Source organism: Zonotrichia leucophrys, chromosome 1A, assembly GCF_028769735.1.
Source record: "Zonotrichia leucophrys gambelii isolate GWCS_2022_RI chromosome 1A, RI_Zleu_2.0, whole genome shotgun sequence".
NCBI classification, from domain to species: domain Eukaryota; kingdom Metazoa; phylum Chordata; class Aves; order Passeriformes; family Passerellidae; genus Zonotrichia; species Zonotrichia leucophrys.
Genome location: NC_088170.1, coordinates 23,756,264 through 23,778,627, shown reverse-complemented (window position 1 = coordinate 23,778,627; position 22,364 = coordinate 23,756,264). Strand labels below are relative to the sequence as shown.

The 22,364-nt window shown below is 38.2% G+C and overlaps 1 protein-coding gene across 1 annotated transcript in view; it reads right to left on the bottom strand.

The window, feature by feature from the left end:
* Positions 1 to 22,364, bottom strand: part of MYRFL (myelin regulatory factor like) — a 38,912-nt gene extending 16,548 nt beyond the window's left edge. Inside the window, exons 1-12 of the mRNA XM_064733536.1 lie at positions 22,319 to 22,364; positions 15,659 to 15,749; positions 12,641 to 12,708; positions 12,293 to 12,551; positions 11,407 to 11,498; positions 9,420 to 9,567; positions 6,079 to 6,274; positions 5,544 to 5,620; positions 4,924 to 5,034; positions 4,263 to 4,353; positions 1,288 to 1,488; positions 173 to 281 (exon numbers count right to left, since the gene is read on the bottom strand). Coding sequence (XP_064589606.1) covers positions 173 to 281; positions 1,288 to 1,488; positions 4,263 to 4,353; positions 4,924 to 5,034; positions 5,544 to 5,620; positions 6,079 to 6,274; positions 9,420 to 9,567; positions 11,407 to 11,498; positions 12,293 to 12,551; positions 12,641 to 12,708; positions 15,659 to 15,749; positions 22,319 to 22,364 — 1,489 coding nt within the window. The remainder of the gene's footprint in view (positions 1 to 172; positions 282 to 1,287; positions 1,489 to 4,262; positions 4,354 to 4,923; positions 5,035 to 5,543; positions 5,621 to 6,078; positions 6,275 to 9,419; positions 9,568 to 11,406; positions 11,499 to 12,292; positions 12,552 to 12,640; positions 12,709 to 15,658; positions 15,750 to 22,318) is intronic.

Genomic DNA, 22,364 nt, shown 5'->3' with positions numbered 1-22,364 from the left:
AATTACAAGCAATACCTAATTTTGGCATTTCTACACCACAAGAGATACACAACAGTGGGAAATTGCAGTAAACTAAAAAATGAGGACGGAATAGCAGGATATTAAGAGACACTATGGCCCAATAAATATCAGTAGATATTAATGAAAAATGGGAAGAGAGCTGATTTTATACCTGTTTCATGGGTATCTTTTATTCCCATAACAGATGCAAATTCAGGCTTGTAGTCATATTCCACCAGCCTCATTTGTGCTATTCTTTTCAACTGCTCATTTGTGTCGACCTAGTTGGAAAAATACCAAGATTTGTGTGTTGAAACATTAAGCATGACATCTAGGACACCACTGAGAGAGCAACTGGCCTGACACAGTCATTTGGCCAATCATCACATAGAAAAATACAGACAATCTTCCCATTCCCCTCTACCAGAGCGCCATTTGCATTTGTACTGCCAGTTACACCTCTGTTTGACAACTCCCAGCTTCCACAGAGAGCCTTCTCCAAGGTCTGTTCTTTGGATGGTTCTCAGAGCACAATGGCACATCTGCCCTCTTTAGGCCAGCATTTCAGCACAGCCAGGATACAGAGCTGCTCTGTCAGGACCCAGGACATCCCGCTGGCTGTCCTGAGCAGCCAAGACCCCTGCCAGGGGTTTCAGAGACCCTGGCATAGAGCCCAAAATGCCTGTGGTTTTGATTATGACCCGTGGAGCAAGTTACCAGCCTTAGATGAAGATCTGCAAGCCATGAAAAATTAAGTACAATGATAGTGAATTCATCACAAGGTGAAAAAGTAGATTTTGGGGTTTTCTAGAATGGAGGTTCAGGGGGCAAGATGGAGGGATCTGGGCATGTCCTGCCTTTCTCCTTCTTGGCCTCCATCTTCTGCTGCGATGTTGGCACTTTTAGATTGGTTTAGAGTAGAAGCTCACTGTCTAACATAGGTGATAGGTATTGGAAAGTAATTGTAAACATTGTATACATAGTATTTAGTATAAAAAGATAACACCGCCCCAGGGGCAGGCAGAATGCCTCTGACTGTTGTGCTGAGCGGACCTTGGCAGGACAGGAGAAAGAATTTTATAGATAAGATACAATAGACAACCTTGAGGCCAAGAAATGAAGAGCCCTGACTCTTTCTTCAAGCCCTGGGCTGGGGAAAGAGACTTTCCAACTTTTCTCGGGGTCACTCTGACCAGCGAGAGATCCTGACAGCTCCGTGTGTGGAACAGGGACCCATCCCAGTGCTGCAGAGCGCACAGAGGTGCCCTAAAGGCTGCCCTGCCTCACCTCGCGGATGTTCTGCTTGGCTCGGCTGTCAGAGGGGTGCATGACTCTGCCCATCACTTTGGCGTTCCCGCAGACCACCAGCGCTTCGTCCGGCGCGTCTGTGTTAATCCCGACGCGGCCGTGATACGCTATGGTCTCTGGAGCGGCTCCTCGCTGCCACAGCACATCGCTGTCGTGCTCAAATTGCCCTGGGTTGGATGCCTGCAAGGAAATGTTTTAATCAAAGATACAGTATAGCATAGATGCACTATTGTTTATTCTATTAGATATACAAGGAAAATGAAAAGCCAGATCTTAACAATTGAAATTGTATTCAAGAAGTTTTTAACACACTAACAGAAAAAAACAGAGTGGAGTTATTTCTAAGGATTTCTGCTCACACTGCACCAGCTTCGTGCTTTTTTTTGCTTTGAATTCCACTTTATTAGCACCTTAAGCTAAATTGGCAATGTCCAAAGCTTTCCAAATTTTAATTTTAACATTATACCACATAACCATTCTTTATCTACCACTAAATTTTAGCTGAGACTGGAAATCAGAAAAGAGTGATTCATATGTGATTCATAAAATCCTCTGTAACGTTTTAAATTATTGAAAATTTCATAGCATATTGAAAATTTCATGTTAAGGAAACTTTTAAAGAACACCAATAAAACAACAGAATGAGTATAACAAGAAAAGGCATTTTATTCCAATAGTTCATTTTGGGTTGTTTGTTGTTCTGGGTTGTTTTTTTTTTTTTAATTTGAATTCAGGCCAACAATCATGATAAAAAGAAGCCAGGCTTTCACAAGGCTTTGCCAGCTACAGGGCCTGGCACTGTGTACTCACCACTGTTTGTCACAATTAGAGCATGATCTGATAAGCCTGACAAGCACCACTCAGCTGGTAGCTTTGTTGTGCTGGAGTGTATAAAGGGCCAGAAGATGAGCTGCTTTTCCTCACAGTGCACTTGCATGGCTTTGCCACCTTAAGGTAGCCAGTGGCTGATTTGCTCTACCCTGCCACTGAAGCCCTGTTAGACAGCTAGAAAATTTCTTTTTTTCCATTCCATCTTTCCTGTTGATATTTTCATCACTTCAGACCCGTCCCTCTTGATCTTTCTGACTTACTGCCTTCTTTTTCCTCTGTTTGAAATAGTGGCCAGGTTTGAAAAATTTCATTCCATGAATTCCTGTTCAAAACATGTCTCACATGCATTGAAGGAGCCCTCTTCATTGAAATTTCAAAAGAATCTAATATTAAAAATTGTGGGAAAATGTAAATTTCTAAATCTTACATAAAAATATGTATCTTGTAAAGTAACAAGAATGAGACCATTGTGAGAATTCAACAGTGTCCCCAAATTATTAATGATGTGATATCTGTAACACTGTCAGATCCAGAAAAAGAAAATCAGATGAAAACAGGATTGTGGAAATTAATGGACAAATAAAGGAAAATAACTATATATGCAGGAATGATGCAAACACACTGCTTCAGCATCCAGCTGAAGCAAAAACACCACAGCAGCAGCCAGGATGATAAAACTTCTCAGCCATGCAGAAAACTGCTGAACTCCACACATTGTTTTCAAGGTCTCTTCACAGCTCCACCCAGAAAGGAGTTCCAGGCCATAACACCCCCCAAAACCTAGCTATAACTACAGAAAGAGGGTTTATGGCACAAGAGGATGCTCAGATGAAGGACCAGGACTAAAACCATCTGAAAGCCCCCATCTTCCTTTGGAAACCCCTGAGCAACACCCCACATGCTGGAAATTTGCCTTTTTGCTCTCCCCAAACCCAAATGCTAAACCAGACCACAGTCGTAAGCCTAAGCAGATGATGGGCTGCCAAAAAGGATGCAAGCAAGGCCTGCACAAAACAATGCCAGGACCAAGAGCTCTTGACAGCCCTCAAATTTCTTTAGAAGCATCTTCCCAGCTCCACTTAATACACCAGAGCTTTGCTTGACTCCAAGCCAAAATGCTAAGCCTGCTCCTCTCCATAAGCCGAGGGCTAGAAAGAGTCCGTGCAAACAAGAAGCAGCTCTTAAACAGACCCACATGAAAAAGTTCCATGGACTGCAATCTTCCAGAGGCCCTCTCCATCTTTTGCAGCCCCACCACACGGCACCTTACATATTTCCCATCTTCCTAAGTTGTAAACTTAATACTCACTCTAGAAATAACTATAACTCCAGACTATGCCCAGTTCAAACATTAGCCACCACCTGCTGAGGACAAGGAAAAGAGGCCAGGACTGAAAGCTTTCAGCAGCTCCCACCTTCTCTTGGCAGTCACCTTGCAATCCCACTCATTTTGGGAGTCTGTGTTTTCTCTCCTAACTCCAATTCTCCATAGCTCTTGTTACACTACAGATCTGGGGTTTTTCTCTTTTCTGAGTCTAACTGTAGGCTAAAGCTGAGCACTAAAAGAAAAAATTTCTGTGAACCAGGCAAGTGAAAAATAACAGTTAAGAGGAAAAGAGATTATTCTTCCATTTTTGCTAATTTGAATCCTATATTACTACCATCAAATTGAGAGGTGGGACACTGTGGAAACACACTGGAAAAGTGAAGCTATGGGTCTTAAACTTCCTAGAGCTGCTTGACCTTCTTTCCTTAATTTCTTTTTCCTTCTCATCCTCCTTGGAAACTGAAGACTCTAGCTAATGAAAGCTTTTACAAAATTCCTGGGAAGTGAAGTAAATTGTTTCACTGCAAATAAAAAATCTGGAAAAAAATCAAGATATTTTGTATTGGAACTCATAACAAGCTTTATTTTAAAATCCTTCTATAGCACTACATATAACATGTTTAATTTCTGATAATTAAAAGATAACATACTCATACAATATGCAACTGTAGATTTTTTCCTTAATCCTTTTTACTCAGTGGTAACTTTTATCCCCAAGAATCATGACCCCTCAATCTCCTGTGAATATCAAAACAGTAAATACTTGTACATGAAAGCAATCCAAATTTATACCTACCCTCACAATGATCTTTTCAGAGACATTTGCAGATAGTAAGTAGAACTGGTCCTGAGATACAGCATACAGTCCAACCACCAGCATGAAGTATCTAATTTAAAATTGATTTAATCAAGACAATAATTGAAGTAATTCTTTCTCACAGAAAAAATGTTTTAAATACAGCTGTTATTATTGATACAGAAAAAGACCATGTTTTTTAAATGTGTTTCTTTCAATATAAAATAAAAAATATTTCCTTCACTCTTGAGAAATATGTTCTTACAAATCCCACAATGACTACAAATTAGCAAAGAATACAATAATTTAAATTAACAAATTTAAGTAATGAAGCTTCAAAGATGAAAGCCTTTCCTGCCTCAGAAGAAAATGGTCATTATTTGGGATTTTTTCCTTCCTGATTTTGTCAGCCATTATTCTAGCTATGATTTCCTGAAACTATCTCTAACCACAAGGATAAAATTAGGGGTATTTTATTCGCATATCATTCTGTGACTGCAGAGAAAGAGGCTTTCAAGAACATACCAAGTGTTACAAAAGTATTACAGAATTGGAAAAAAACCCACAGATCTGATAGCAGAGATTTTTCCCAAACATTGGCTCCTTTCTAAAGCAGACCTTCTCTTTTCCACTTCTAACACACAGCCAGCTATAGCAATACCTCTGATCAGGATTAGGTTTCCCCTTTTTTCTCATATTATTTGCTGTTGTTTCACTGAAATGCAGCCGTCCCAGTGTTACTTTAGTTATCTGGTCCCCTGGCAGATCAACTCTAAAACAGAAAAGAAAACAAGATCAGGGAAGTTAATATTTGGAGATCAGAAGAACAAACATTGGTTCTGCCAGTGAGTTAAAAGCTCAAGAATGGCAGAGCTCCAGAGAGATGCTGCATGAGTGTTTCTGAGAGGCACTCCCCCTTAAAAAGCACTGTAAATGTATCTCATGCTCATATAGGGCAGGAACATTCTGCCATTTTTTTAAGACTGAAAATGCATCTGTCATACAGCTCTAAGCAGTGTAAAAGAGTGTTTCTAGATGAATATAAATATTTTGGATAGCCATACTTAACACACCTGTAAAGCTATAGAAAATTTCTCTTAATGAATTGTGACCAGGTATATATTACTACTGTGATTTTATGTGTGCAACCACAATGAAATCTGGATAAAAATCAGAAAACTGGCTTAGAGCTACTGTAAGATTTCAAGAAACAACTACTTCATATTTCAAACCAATCATACACATTGAAACAAAATGGAATAATTTTCTCAAAAATCTTACTTTACAGGAGGAAAAGTTTTTTTGCTTCTATCTGATTGAGACTGTTCAATAGCAATTGTTTCATTTGGAGCTTCCACCTATAAAACAAACATAATTTTCAAAAATGACAAGAATATAAAATTTTTCAACACATAAAAATTGAAATAGATATTAATAGGCAAATTGTGCCTAAAACAGTGAAAATGCATTCATTTCTAATGGAAAGACATAGAAATCAATAGAGGAACTGACTGCTGATCAATTGATAATTGACATCTAATCTGAAGGCCCAAGTCTTTCTGCAGATGTAATTTGAAAGAGAAAAAAAATGAAAGTGCATTAATTTACAAAAGAAAAAAACGCTTTCTGAATCCAGACTGTTATTAGCTCATTCCATGCTCAAGTATAAGTGCAGATATTCAATGGGAGAATAGAACCTACATAAGGTTGTTAGATGTTTTTGTCAAAAAATTACTAAGAAAAGAGTTCACTTCAATTATTTACGTCATTACATGGATAATTAAAAGTAATAATCTCAAAGAGAAGTCACACTTGCCTTAATTCCATAAGCTTTCAAGTAATACTTTTCTATTGGTTTCCTCCCCTGCTGAGTTTTGACATATTTTGGATGTCCAGTGATTCTAATATGAACTGTGATTTGGAAATGATTTTTCTTTTGGCACACAAAGGCATCATCTGTTGTTGAAAAATTAAATCCTTTATCTGTGACAATGTGATATCCTACAGCAGGTCTACAAAAACAAGGAGAAGGAATGGCAACTTTAAGTACTGACATACTTAAGTGATATCTTGAGCTCCTTTCCATCTGATTTTTAGTGCCAAACCTGGACTAAAAATACAATGTTACAATCACCAGTTCTACAGTATTTTCTTCTTAGACTGTCAAAGGTATAAAATGTCTCCTAATTCTAGTCTGAAATCCAAATGTTTGGAAACTAGAGGTTGAGAGGCTTGCATAATCCTCAATTACAAACCTGATATAAAGGAACTCTGTGCACCTAAGAGCACAAACCAACCTTTTAGTGTATTCAATCATTCATTACAACAGTGCTGCAAACCACAGTCTGCAGCTAGTGCTCCAGACAACAATGAGCTAATGAGCCAGCAAGACTCCCCACTTTTTGTTTGGGGAGTGGGAATTTTTGCTGTGGGAATTTGCTGTTCACAAATTCCCACAGCAAGTGCTTCTGTAGAAGCTTCTGGGATTCGAATGAGGCATTACTTAAGCTAAAAGAAAAGCCATCAGTACCAACCCTACAGCCTGACTTCAAGTTGTCCATCCTACTCCGGCTAAAGCAACTCTATTTTATTTCTTCAAAGGCCAATTTTTCACCCAAAGAGAAAGAGAATTGTGTGCCTGTGATTCACAGTAAAGGAAAGGTATCAAAAGGTCTTTCTATTAGAGACAGCGAACTCACCATCCCAACAATGCTTCTAGTCCTCTGACTTAAGTGATGGATAATTCTGCAGTAACTACATGGCAAGGTTCTCTTATATAGACATTGGCTCTTTTTTGTTAATGAAAGTTTGATTATGATAATCTTGTATGATGCTACTGAGAACCTCTCATTAACACAACTACTGAAGATGGATTTTCATTACTCTTCCATTATTATTTGGAAAAATCAAAATGTACCAACTTCATAGGATATATACAGACCTTATTATTGTTTTATAAATTATGAACAGAAGTCCCCTTTCAAACAACTATCGATTACCTGGGACAGGGAATAAAGAGAAAACTACTTTGGAATTACCTTGCAACTACCTCAAAACTACTAAATTATGTGTTACTTCATATTTAAAATTATAATGAAGATTCCTACCATCTCCTCAAATCATCACCATTAAAGAAGTAAAACTTTCTGAGTTTTTCCTACAATGGGTATTTTTTAATTTATTTATATAGGAAATAGTAGGGAAAGGAGTAGTTTTTCATATTTAGGTGTCAGCAAGGTCATTAGCTGATATTCTTTATGCAATTTCAGACTATTTTCCTACACACAGGAAACAAACAGCTTGAGAAGCAAAATTACAAATGCCCACATCTCCACAAGTTGCAGGGTTTGGACCAATGACTCCCAAAGAGCAATTTCATATTATAACTTTCTAAGTGTGTCATTTATAGTAAATAAGAACAAACATATATTTTATTCCTAGTCCACAAAGAATGATGAGTCAGACCAAGCAGTACATTGAAATTTGGAATAATTTTTATGTTGTAATAGATATTCCTGTCACACAAGCATCCCTACTAGAAATATGCTTCAAATTCCTCTTTCTATTCAGAATTTAATCTTCAGACACCTATGGGACAGAGCACTACCAATATCAGGGGCCAAGAATGTGCCAAGCAGACAAAATGAATGGCAGAATTAATGGTAGAGTAACCTTTCCTAATTAATCCACCTCAGCTAACAGCATTTTTGTTGTGAAAATGAAATAACTAAAATGTTCAAGTACTGTATGAATAAAATGGAAAATAATAATTAACCTGAGAAATACCCTTCAAATGGGTACAGCAATTTGAAGGCATGGGATCAATTCATCTACACTAAGGAATGAGAAGCATGTGAGTGTTTTGAGGCCAACAGAATACAGGATCCCTACTCAGAAAATCTGTGCAATGTGCTGCATCTTGGAACATGAGCACTGCCATTGACCTCACTTAGAAGAAATACTGACTTCCTCTGCAAATAACACCTCAGTCCACTCTCACAATAATGGCAACAGAGTGTGTACTGGGATATTCTATTGCTAAGCATCACAAAATCTTTGTTCACAAAGATATGTGTCTGGAACCTTAATTTTAGGTGTATGGGAAGCAACAAGTAACTGGGTAGTGGCAGAACACCAATCTCCCACCATCAGCACACAGCCCTCATGCAGTCATTGACTGAAAGTGCAGCCAGGAGTTGGAAGCCTTCATTTAGAGTGAATGCTCATATCACAAATTCTGCTGGAGGTTTCTGGGTCCATCCATACACTCCCAAGGAGTGTAAAGGTCTGCTCTCCTGTCGTGTCAATCACAACCTGAGGAGAAGGGTTGTGTGGGGCATGGTAAGATGTGCAATGCCCCTATGCCCCTGTGCAAACAGGGAACATCCGTGTCCAGCAATGACACTGATACACACCCAGATCCCATGGGACATTTTGGCAGGTTAGGTGAAAGGAGCATTAAAATTTACTGTGCTATGTAAGTCCTATGTAGACAGTGACAAATATTTTGCACCAATCCTGAAGAACTAACCAGATGCTGTAGAAGAGGGTTAATTTGTTTAAAGGGTTCATATGCTAAATAGTAGAATGGAAAAAATCAGGGATGTAAAGTGAATTTGGAATTACCTTTTCCAGATCATGTGCCAAAAAAAAAAATTATTTACAGTTTGATTAAAACAGCAAAAATCTAAATCTCTGACTGAACAGCTGCATGTCACCCACATATCTATAATTATTAAGACTTAAGTTGTATGAGCTCAGAAGTAGTACTGATAACTTCTAATGTTTTCCTTTAATATTTTAGACCACTAGAGGGAAAAGTACCATACGCTTTGTAATTACTTGCCCCAGTGCATTTGACAAAATAAACAAAAGTTACCAGGCATCTTAACTCATTTTTCATTTGCCTCTAAATCCCTGAAGGGAAATCAGAAAAACTGGCATTAATTTCAACCAGTGTTTCAAATTCAATTTATCTGATATACCTGCAAGTTCATATTTCATCATACCTGCTATACTTCCTTCTCTGTTCTTATTTCCAATAAAAACGAGGGATGCCAAATGTATCATTTATTCCTACAAAACTACAACAGATAAAAAAGGGGGGAAAAAGGCAGAAGAAACTATTTTTTTTCAAGTGCAAACATCAGTGCTTACAGTTTTTCATAATTAGAGTCAAATAAGCTGTTCCACTGAGAAGTTTGATATGGTTGCCATGTAAGAGCTTGACAGCATTTTTCCAAAGCTGCATTCTGTCCATCACTGTCATATTCTTGCACTTCAGCAGCATAGTCCTTTACAGTTGCTGTAGATAGATTGTGATAATTCAGTTATTTCTTTTGGGACTAGCAAAAAATCCTGCACAGACGTTTTTACAAATACATTTACACAAATGCACATATATATAAATCACAAATGCATTGCATGTATATTTAAATGTGATTAACCTTTGCAGTTATTCCACAAAATTGTGTTATATTCTCTTGCTTTAGGAAATAAATTTTTCAGCCTTCCTGATTTGCAAAACAAATGTTTGATTGACATGACAAGTAGTACTTTCTATTTTTTATTCTCTCCAAAAGGATGAATAGTTTCCTTCAGGGGAGGGGGAGAGCAGGAAGAGAACGAAAGCTTAGAATTCTACTGTACACCTGCAACACTGCAAGAAGCAATTAAGCAAAATAATTGCATTTGTTTCCCATTCCCTCTACCACAAGTTTGAATTGAAGAATATACTACAGGAGGAACAGTTTTCCAATAGCAAGCACATTCACCACTACGTCTGGTCAATCTCCTGACTGCTTTCTGCCTAGACATCAGAGAATTCTTTGACAGACAGGGCCAATCCTAATTCTCTGAGATATTATACATTTTATGAAGACAGAGGAGAATGTGATAAGAGAGACAGATAAATAGAGTGCAGTAAGGATAGAAGAAAATCTGTCATTGAGCATATAACTAAGATCCATCCACAGCCAGCAACAGCACAGTAAAAGAGTCTTCAGAATCACTTCAGGCCCAAGCTTCATTTGCAAGTCCCTGCTTCTGACATATAGCAAAGAGAGAGAGATAGAGAGAGAGAGAGAGATAGAAAAACACCACAGTAAAGAAATTCTCACCTCACTTCTAAATTATCCCCATGCCATTTTCACCCATATCTCTGTTCTTTTTCCAATGCATGTGTCAGTGAGATTTTATTAAGAACAACACCCAAAGAAAGCTTATTTCAAAGCTATATATTTCAGTATTAAAAACAGCAAGAGCAATTTCAGATATAGAAGTGTCTGCTTGTCTTCTATTTTCAGCAGTTTACTTAGAGGACTAGTCACAATCAAGAAACACTGATTAAACAAAATCAAAAATCTTTAAACAAAAATATCAAAGAAAAAGCAACTTACTAAATCCAGTTGATACTTATTAAACGTGTTCCAAAAGATTGATTTAATCCTGACAAATAACTTACTCTGAAGAAATAACAAGCCACTCAGATTTTTCACTAACAGACATGGGTAAAATTCCTCAGGTAAATTGGTCATTACAAACTGTTCATTCAGAGAGAGCCTCACACTTCACAGAAGCTCATTCATTTCTGTACATACCTAATAAGGTTTTTTGTATCAATCAGTATGAGCTTATTTTTTTATCTTGATAAAACAAAGAACAAAAGCAATATGGGCAAGGTGGGAAAGAGCATGCTGCTTTTACCAAGCTTGCTTATGCACACACTTTGTAGAAAACTAAACATGGAGTGAAGCAGATAGTGGGAAATGGCAATTTCTTTTCTCATGCACCCCACTAATTCCCTGTTCAGCTGACCCAAAATCGTTTATTTGCCCAGTCAAGTTAGTGCCAAGTAAAGTAAGCCAAATATATTACCATCTCTGTAGTGGAGGTTCACATATGGAAACAGGCAGAATGTTCTATCAAGAAAAGCCTCAGGAAACATGAACCTCTAAAGCTCTTTTCTCTTGGCCAAATAGAAATAAATTCTGGTTCTCCAAAAAGGTAAATTCCTCCAAACTGGGTAGTGGAGTACAGACCAATAATACCATTACATTTTCTCAGCCAGCAGGAGCTGGGCTCCTCAAGTATGCACTCGTCTATGGCATAAAACACTAAATGTCCTCTTCACACACTTGCTCACCTTGTCTGGAATCCTGAGATTGCACTGGAGAATCAATCCCATCTCCTAGTAATTGGGAGAGCTTCCTTTTTTTGCTTGATGCTGCAGAAATACTTTTGTGAAAACACATGTTGCATTACTCCTTTATAAGTTTAAACACAGATATTATAGAATCACAACAAAAGAATACCCAGGTACCTCTTATCTCATTATAACTGCACTGTCATGCAAATTCTGATTTGCTGAGGGAGGAGACTGTTGGTGGGTTTTTAAAACAGAATGATCCAATTTTTTCCTTCCAAAATATCTTCTTTTTTTTATTTCACATGAATAAAGAAGCTGATTCAATTTTAAAATTTATACAGTGCATCGGTGGTAGGGCTTTAGTTTCGTGACATTTTGCATTAAAATTACAGTTTTTATCTTGAATAATTTTCCTTTTTTCTAGTTAATGTTAAAATACCAAAACATTTAAAATAATTGAGCATGCAGAACACGTTGGTGGGTTAATATGGCACATAGTATATGATTGCTGCTTCACTTGCTTACGTAGATATGAAAACTCCTTTCTCTTATGCTATTTCCTAGAACACTTACAAGATCCTCATGCACAAATCTCTACAACCGGTATTGCAAAGCACCTCAATATTTTTATAATCCAGTTATGAAAAACTCTTTGATTTCTCATTAGCCTTCTATTGTTTTAAAAATTGAAATGCACTACTACTTACAACCTAAACTTCAATCAAGGTATTTTAAAGGACCCTCAATCACAAGTGTCTCAAAAATGTCTAAACACTGCCATCCTGTGGAAAATCCTGCATCCACAGGGACTTAAAACCAGTCTTAAACCAGTTATACTGGTTTTTGCATGTCTCACCCCTTGCATAAAAGATCTATCATTTACCCAGAAATCTGAGATGCATTAGGCTGGAAGTATGAATAATTAAAACCCGAACAGCTGGAGGATGTGGAGTGATTCCATGGAGGCACAGCATTTTCTGTCTTCAGGCAGGAGCCTTGGGAGATGGTGCAAGGATACCCCGTGGCACTGGAGTCAGGATAGGTCTCCATGAACCTGCAGGGAAGCTTGCTGGGTGCCCTGACAGATGGGCATGGGAGAGGAGGCTGCAGCCCACTGGGCCACACAGCATCACACCATGGGGCTGAGAGAAATAAACAGACAACATAAGAACAAGGAAGAGCAGCTGGAGATCTTCTACAGGCTTGGGAGAGGCCAAATTCATTCACCTACTTTGTAGCTGTGGTGGGGAACACGGTTCTGAGCCAGAGTCCGGTGGGGAGTCTGGCAACTGGCTTTGCCTGGGGATGAAAAAGATATTTTAATTTCTTCTGGAACAAGACACAGAAGACAACAACAGCAAATGCTGAAAGCAAGTGGAGAGGGACCACCAGGCTACTGACAAGGGTCATCAGGAAGCATTGCTCACCACGTTTGCTGCCCCTTCTTACAGGAGAAATGTCACCTAGACTTCATCAGACCATCTCCTGTGGCTCTCTGCCATGAAGGAAGACCCAATCCCCATCCCTTCTCACCCAAATCCCCCTTCACAACCTGCTCGTTTCAATCCTCCTTCCCATGAGTGGTTCTTCAGTTACATCCAGGCACGTCAGTGACTCTCAACATATGGCCCTCACAAGGGATTTAAGCCCCATTCTCTCTAAACTAATGGTTAAAAATCTGTGGCATCTCCATCCCTCTTAAGGAAGAGAAAATCCTATGCCATCTTGCTGCCATTCAGAGGAGCTACAGAGGCTTCCTCTGTTACAATTAGGAGTAGATGGAGGTTCAAGAAATGGATTCTCAATCCTTTCCTATGAACTGTCAGCTCAAACACTGCTCTGAAGCCTGATCTGAAACACAAGTCTTAAGGTGCTTGTTAGGCTAAAAATGCAGCAGCAGAGGAAGGATAACAGAAATCTAATGAGAAACAGCTCCTGTACCAAAGCTGAGTGTTCTCTCAGAAGCTGAATAAAATAAAATTCCTTGAAGAGACACTCTCATATGTATAAAAGGCATGATCACACACACAGAGCAAATATTTTCAAGCATCAATGGAAAATTTTCACTCTATTGTTTCTACTGCAGGTTTTATATTTCTCAGTTTGGATAGAATTAAAGAGAGCAGTTTCATTTTTGGCTACTGCCTATTACTTTTGACATCTGCTTGAGTATTTCTTAATGGTATTGCTACTGGTCTTCTAACATGTTATGTCCACAAGTCTGCATTTTGGGTTAGCTTCAACCACATGGCTCCTCTTTAAAAATCAATTTTAAAATTCCACATTAGAATATTCTTTAAATTCGTTCAAAATAGATTCTCTGATGCTTTTAAATATCATGACTACAACACTCTAAACCTTGTTTTCAGCTTTGAATAGTTAGTAAATATTTCCTTTTTCTATTTCCTGTGGGATATTAGATCCATATATACTGAATTCCAATTTGCTTTGTAAAATTTTAAAAGATACATACATAAAAGTCTAAAAAACTTCCCTTCTGCACATTCAGTTCATATTCTGGCTTCAAATGTTGCCTTGGTACTTGATTTCTGCTTTAAGGTACATTATTTCAGTAAAATAGAGAGATGCTTCTAGGAGAAAGTATTTATGAAGTAAATAGGTAGCAGGGATATATCTCCAAGTTAGAATTTTACTGAAACTGATACTGTGCTTTTTGAAGGAAAAGAAAATAATCTGTAGTTTAAATGATTCTACATTACAAACATAGTATATCAATGAAATGCCCACTCAGCAAAGGACATGGCAACCCTTTTTCTCCTTTCACTGATAATGTGGCAAAAGATGAGGAAATCACATGGTGCTTCACATGTAATGTAACAGAAGAATAAATGTAATGCTGATGCCCTTTCTGATGCAAGATGATCTTTAATGGAAATTTCAAGGTACACCCAAGACCTTGGTGGTAACAGCACCCTTTTCATTGCATATGGTATTATGGAGTTCTGCATTTTGTATGTATATATGGAGGCTTTTAATATTTTTCTCCTTTGAAGTATTTTGACATGTCCCTTTATGATATTCTATTCTGTTTATGCACAAATTTTCTGCACTACAGACAAATGCTTAATAATTTGACCTGTACAGATCTAATGATTCAGTAAATGTTCTTAATCCCATAAGTAACAAAATAGAACTCCAGTGTAAGCGTAAAATCTTGTTCAGCCTTGAAAACATAATAGTTTTACAGATGGTTTTCTTGCATGTAAGTACTTTGTAGCACTGTAACTATAATATCTAACTTACTTAATCTACATAATAGCATATATATATATACACATTTACATTTTGGATATACTTTATGTATAAAAACAAAATAATAGCATTTTTAAGTTGTCATACAGGAGTTCAATAATCTTATTAACCTAAAACACATTTAGTCACTCTAAAAATAAAAGTTATTGATATTTACATACAATCTTCTCTTCGTTCTTCTTTACTTTAATACTGTGGGCAAAGAGAATCAATTCATTATTCATTATTTAGAGCAGGTAGGAGCCTATTTGGCTCACTTTAAGTAAACGTGCTGCTGAATCTGTCTAGAATGAAAACTTCAATGTTTAATTATTTTTAAAACATCCCTTCTTGCTCTGCTTCTTGGCAAGTGCGAGTGTCACCCTATTAATAGTACTTTGCCTTGAACAACAATCATCTGACAGTTGTCTAGATGAAAGATTTGGTGTTTAAGTCTTTGATAGATCTATACTACATAATTTTCCACCCCAGACCATAAGCCTTCACCCTATGTATCCTTTGATAGTTTTAGTCTCAAAAGTGACTGATGGACAGTTTCTGTTCTAACTAAGAATTAGGGTGAAAACAGTAGCTCTGCTTCCTTCAGACTGGGGGACTTCTGTTATTCTCTCAATTTACTATACAGTAGTCTCACTTTTATCACTTATTCTGTACATAAACAGTAAATTATCACTTACAGGAAAGTTAAAGTAACAGCTCTGCATTTAATGTCACAATTAGCTCGACAGTTGTGAATCAACTCAGACTTTATTATCACTCATTCCATTGAACCAGAAGACTACCATATTTCCATTACTGGCTGTAGTTCATTTTTTCTAAGTCCTCCTATGCAGCTTCAAGAACCTATGCCAAGATAGGCACAATCCTCTTGAAACTCAGATTGCATCATGGCATAGATAAATTGTTTTTATCTACTAATAAAACAATTCAACAGCTGTGGCTAAGGAGAGGAAGTACATTTTGCTATAATACTTACAAAGTTCCAAACTCTACGTCACTACTAATGAATTCTTCCAACAGGCTTGTATCCACCATGGGATTTTCCAAGGCTCCATGGACATCTTGCCCTAAGGTTAAAAGTAAAAAGGGCAGAAATTTAGAGGGCATTGTCAGTGTTTTAGAATAAGTGATGCTACCAATGGTCCTACACAAAGGAAAACCAAATCTGTCCTGTCTCGTGTAACAAAAGTGTTATTCTTCTGGTTTAGTTACTCTGGGAAAAAGGATGATGAGAAATTGCAGAGTAATTAACAATGTGCAGGGGCACTGCAGATGACAGTGCAGCACCAGGCAAATACCACGGAATGCATGGCATTAAGGCTTCAGGGAATTACTACAGCAGGAGGATGAACAACCCCAGTCTGCAACTGAGAAAAAGGGTTTTGCAGATAGTTTCCAACTTCTTTACATTGAGGTCTAAACAGTTTTTTGAATAGAAGCTCAGATATTACACAGATCCACTTGGTGCATTAGTAATCGCAGGTACTGCAATGAATTTCTGATCTAAAATTCCATTTGAAAATCCACCATCTGAGTTTAAATAAAGTCCAAATAAAGCTTTTAAAATGTTTGATTGGTAGCTTCCTTTTATTGTAAAAATACCGGCCCACTAACATGTTAAATGTATTAGCGAATAGAAAAGTTCAGTACTTTGTCCTGTGTTGCTTAGTAACTGCAGGCTATAAACAGATTTTATGATTATAAAGTTTCCGGAATTCATGACAACTTTTGTAGAAAGTCAACGGGCACTCATTAAAAAACCCAGCCATGGAGCCCTACTCTGCAGGCTCCCCACCTCTGCAGCAAGCCTTCCATAAATACAGGTGTGGCCAGTCAGAATGCAAACAAGATAAGGGCCTTGACATTCCTGCTTGAGCTGCAAGTGCTTCTGTCCCAACTCACACACGACAAAATGGACCATCCCACACAGTCAGAGATGTGAGGCTCAGCCTAGAGTCTGACACCAACCATGTCCCCCCAGCTCGGCAGCAGCATGTGAAAACACAAAAGGTTAATCTCTGCCTCTGAGCCAAGGAGTAGTCACTGCCTTTGGTGCATTTGCTGTCTTCTCACTGTACTACCTTGCAAAGGACACTTACCCTAATATATCTTCAGTTCCTTCTCTGGTGTCTTTGTCTGATACTGCTCCGTCTTGATCCAGTGTTTAGAAAGGACATTCATGCAAGCAGAATCTAAAAATCCACCACCTTGCACAGGATTCCCTCAATACATAAATCCACATTGCTACTAAACATTTCCCAAATTGCTTTGTGGTTGTAGATTAATCTAGGTACTGTTTACTTGGTGTTGTAACCTTAATTTTGACTGCCTTTCACTGGGGGATAGCAGCTTGGAGGTGCGCTACTGATAGATCCTTGCATCTCAATTTATTGATGATAGAAACAAAACTGTCCCACGCACACCAGAGAACAGATTCAATAGGTGCAGCCCACTAGCTTATCTCAGCAAACCTGGAACACACAACTTCTGGAAGCAGCAGCAGATCACTCTGCAAAACCAGCTAGAGAGTGCAAAAGGGATTGGGTTTCCTTAGCAGCCTTCCTCAAACCTGTTGGATTCTTATACTTTCATTCTTTATGTCTGAATGTAGGGTCCCCCTACCTAGAATTATAAACCTTTCTCCTTTTACTAACATCGTCCACAGGAAAATGATTCTCTTCTCCTTATTTTACCCCACCTGTTTTTCCTGTTCAAACCACCAAACCCTCATCAAGAATGATATACTTTGATTACTAACTTGAGGCCAGAAGTCAAATACAAAATGTTTTTCCTGTACCATACAACCAAGAGTCCTTTATTTTGACCAAGATCAGAGACAGGTTCTTTTGAATCAAAGAATACAGCTCTAAATCAAATATGGACAAGGCTTTTCAAGTGGACATCCCACAGTTCAGATATTAGCTCTGTTGCTAAGTGATGATAACAGAAATATCTATAATTTCTGCTTAATCTCTCCACTTTGCATGAACAGCTAAATGGTGAGGAGGAGAATGAAAGAATAAGCAGTGCTGGGAGAGGAAGGAAGTACACACCAGGAAGACAGGCCACCACTAATGAATGTTTGTGACGCAGGTACACGGAAGAGTGGGCACATTTTGCTGCCCTGTAGAACTCTGTTAGTGTACTTTCCAAGTCAGAGGCATCATGTACTAGCATCTGTTCCAGCAGAGGAGGACCTCTTGGATCATATGCAAATTTATTTTAAATGGTGGCATCCATTTCACAGGCATTTGATCACAGTAAGTACTTACAGATATGGGCACCATGCAAGACAGTCACTCGCCTGGATGTTACATGCTTGTGAGAGCAGGGAACTAACTGTGTGTATGTGGCAGGACAAGCCCTGTGAGGCCTCTGGGAAGCACAGAACCATGTGCCTGGCTAAGAGCTGCTGGAGGATATATGGAGTCAGCAGCCTCAATCATCAGCTTGGCTCTGCTTGCAGTTTAGTTTATGCTGCAATATGCCCAGAAGTCTCTGGAAGAGTCTGCACTGAGTGACACATTCAACTTTGGTGTTACTGTGCAGAGCACTACCAGCTACCCAACCAACAGATGAAGGTGAAAGGACAAAGCAGTGCCATGGCAGGGGGTTCACACACAGATGTTTGCAGAACACACACTGCAGTCACAGCATGCATATGATTATATATTTTTCTCATTTCTTTTTAAGCTTGGTACTTCTGTTGTTTTGTCCCCAAGTCTAAAACCTGCCAGTAGCACCACTGTCTTCTGTTTCCTGTCCATTCTTACCTAGCCTGTCCCTAATACCCAGCCACAGGCTCCCAAGGAGAAATATGAATTTCAGCCTATTAATTTGGCAGTTACTCTTTGGCAGACATCCCCTTCTTTCCTCCAGACATGAGGCTCTCATCACCTGGCTCCTCAGCTTGACTCTATGGTCCTGTGACCAAGTCTCAATCCTTGAAAACCTACCTTGATCAATTCTCTGAATACTTTCATGTAGCCTTATGTATATCTGCATTTAAATCAGCTGCCTCCTTTTCACTGGTATCTAAATGGAAAGTGAAGGATGGGGGACAGAGAAATAGTACTGACTAAAAATCAATACTAAACTAATAATTTCCTGACATTAGAAGAGGATGCCAGGAAGCTCCTGGCCAAGTCCAGCTATCCATAGTAAATCAGTGTTAAAATATCACCTGCTTTACACATGAAACAATCCTTATATACCAGCTCAAGGGGTAAAAACAGCACAGAGAACATGGGCAGTGTTCAGCAATGCTTGTTGAACAGATAAATTCAAGCTTGCTTTTACAAAGCCTTGCAACTTGAGGGATATGTTTCTGCTTGAGAAATAATAACTGATTTCCAGCTTAAGACGCTTTACCATGAAATAAGTATTTTTTTACAAAAAGAAGCTTCAGCACTTTATGAGCTCCATTGTACAGGCTTAATGGCCCAGCTGAACCTCATTGACACTGAGGTAAGTATTACTTATAGGGCTTATAGGCCCTTCTTTCATGGTAATGGACTCCAAGATTGGTTGGCATTTAAATTGTGTACAAAAGTCCAGCTCAATATGACTGGAACAGACCTGGTGTCATTGACACAAGCTGCAGAGCTACAGGTTCTAAGTATAAACCAGATGCAGCCAGCCAGGAGGTATCACAGCCTAGGTTATTCAACTTCAGAAGGACCTGTTACTCCAAATTGTAAGGAGCGAGTTTGTGTTAAGATACACTTTTTCCCCCAAAGTAACATTTTCTATAGAAAAAAATCTTACCATCAATATTTTATATATTTCATTTAATCTTTTATTCCTGTTCCAAACTCTCATCCTTAAAATTATATGTGGCACCCCTGAGGTTTTAGTGTTTTGTATTTTAAGGGCATGTTTTTTCAGTGGCTTCATTATTTACCACAAACTCTAATCCATGTTCCACGTTACCCATGCAGAAGTATGAGTATAGAGAGAGAGCTGATGATTCCACTAAAGAAGATATTTCTTTGGATCACAGACAAAGCACATGCATTTCAGACACCTCAGAGTACCTTACAACAGAAAACACCAAGTTCAACAGTAACTAGGCTGACCTTCTACCAGATCTCTCTCATTGATAACATCAGCAAGAACAGATTGTTCTGCCACACACAGGTGGAAGAACTAATCAGGAGCTCTGACCTTCCCTTGACAAATAGGAACTTACAGACTCTAAAATGCAGAATGTTTTAATTATAAATATTCATTTCAACAAGAATAATAGGAAAAAAACTTGCATCAAAGATGAGATCTCTAATGTGCAAGTGAAATGAAACAGAAAAAAGTGAAAACTTCCCAGCAACACTAGACAAAAGCCATTTACTTGAATGAGAAAAAGCCATGGTCAAATCCCAGAGTCATATCTAATCTAAAAGTTCTGTCAACTATACAAAGAAGTGATTGCCAGGAAAACAAACATTATCTCACTTTCCCTGAGAAAAAATCCTGTTTCAGACTGTCCCCTCACAATACGGCAGATGCAATTTTGTCTTACTAGTGAGTGTCTAAACAAATATGGAGTGTAAGGAGCTAAAGCACAAGGCAGAGGGGACTCTTTTCGTTCATGAATTTCAAATAATTTTACCAAGCAGATCTACAGATTCATCAACTGCCAGCTGATGCATACTGCACAACTGAACCACTGAGGAACCCTAGCACCATTCTCCACTTGATATCACAAGATCTAGTTCTTCTTAGCCATGAGAAACATGTTCTAACACTGCTATGACTAATCACAGAGACCACCAAATCAACACTAGCAATTTCTGACTCTTGCTTCATGAGCTTTTGCCTCATTGAGGTGTTACAAAGCCAGCCCACAAGCTGTAGTGCTAAGCTGCAGAGATGCCACTACTTGAAACTGACTTTGTGCTCAGAAAACACAATCTCTGCTGGAAAAGAGGGCTAACCACCTCTCTACTTCAGTTTGTTCCCTTTTCAGACTTACCTATGGTTTACAAAAGCAAGAGAACCTATTCCACACTGAATGAATGATTGGCTCTTGCAGCCTTGACACATATCCGTGTCCAGATAATGAAATTCAGCCATCTAACAGCATCGCTGTGTGCTGTATGGCCTCAGCAGACCTCTGTCACATTCCAATGGAACACAGCACAATCACATATTACGGAAGGTCATCACATCCCAAGATGTTTTGGTTTTCCTGTAATTAAACAGGGCTTCTCACCCTGGCACACACCACCAAAAGACCTTCTAAAAAAGAGCTGAGGTAATAATCATATAATTCAAAATAGTAATTCTCATTAAAGAGCTTATACAGCTAAAATCCCTGCCACACCTTCTACCATCAAAGTATCATTGTCACAAAAGTCAACAGAATCTAACCTATACTTCCCTAGAAAGCCATGTTTTCCAAGAGAATTCATTAAAAATGTGCTTTTTTGTAATATAATTTGTATTCAACGCTATTTAGATATTTAACTGGTATGCAATGAAACAGTTGGAAAAAAAATTGAAAAAAAAAATCATGATAAAAACAAGTATTATGCTGCTGAAAGCAAAGCCAAAAAAGTTTGTTAGCCTTTCAACTCTGTGACGTAAACTAAACTTAAGGAACATGGTATGAATTTCCTACCACCTAAAAACAACACATTTGCTTGCTAGCAGCTCTAGACTGTAGCTCACCCATTTAAATTTCTTGGCTTAAATATATTTCTTTGATCAATTTTTTAATATCTTAGCTTGAAATTAAAATTTAAAAGTTACAGTTGCCACCTCTCACCCAGGCCAACAGAGAAGCAGGGAAAAGAATAACACAGAAAGCAAATCACAAGAGTGATTTTCCCAAGTAGTTAACTTGGTAGTTTCCCAAGGTACTTTGAGATCAGTGAATACCTGCATTTGAAAACAAATACAACAAAAGCAGCTTGGAATAGAACAGTTGACATATTAAAAACAAAAAGCAAACTGGAGAGAGAGAAAAAAATAGTAAAAAAATCAAAAGTAAAAAGCCTTTGAACACATTATCAGAGATAATAATAATAATAAATAATAAAATAAATATAATAATAATAAAAATGCAGTTTTATTGTGGGATCTATTAGGAAGTGAATTGTGTAGTAAGAGAAAATGATGAAACTAATTGGACGAGCTTGAATAGAAAATGTCTTGGAGAAAAAGGCAGGACAGGTGATCCCAGCCAAAAGACAAAAATATCCAGGTTTAACTCCTCAGGAGGGTCCTGAGGATACTGACACAATTAACATTTTACCAGTTACAACCAGGCCATTTCAGTTGGTGGAAAGAAAACCCTCTTACGTGACATGCCAAAACTGAGGAGGAAGTGAGATCTCTAACCACATGAAAATCACTAAGATTTCAGAAGTGTTACACTGCAACGAGCCATACTGCAGATTTTGCTGGGTGTGCCTTCCCTTTGGTATTCTGGCCAGAGCACAAAGAAAAAGGCACTGCACCACATCTGTACTATTTGTAATCATTCTGCTACTGTCTTCCACAATAACTTAGTGTAAACACAGCTTTGGGTTTCAGAGCATTTTTTCTTCCTCCTTTCTTCCTCAGTTACCCCCAAACAATTATTGGTTTTGCTGACACTAAAAATTGTTAAGGCTTCTCTTGAAACTAGTCTTACCTTCAAAGAACTGCTGCAAGGCCTCATTTTCTCCCACCACATCCAT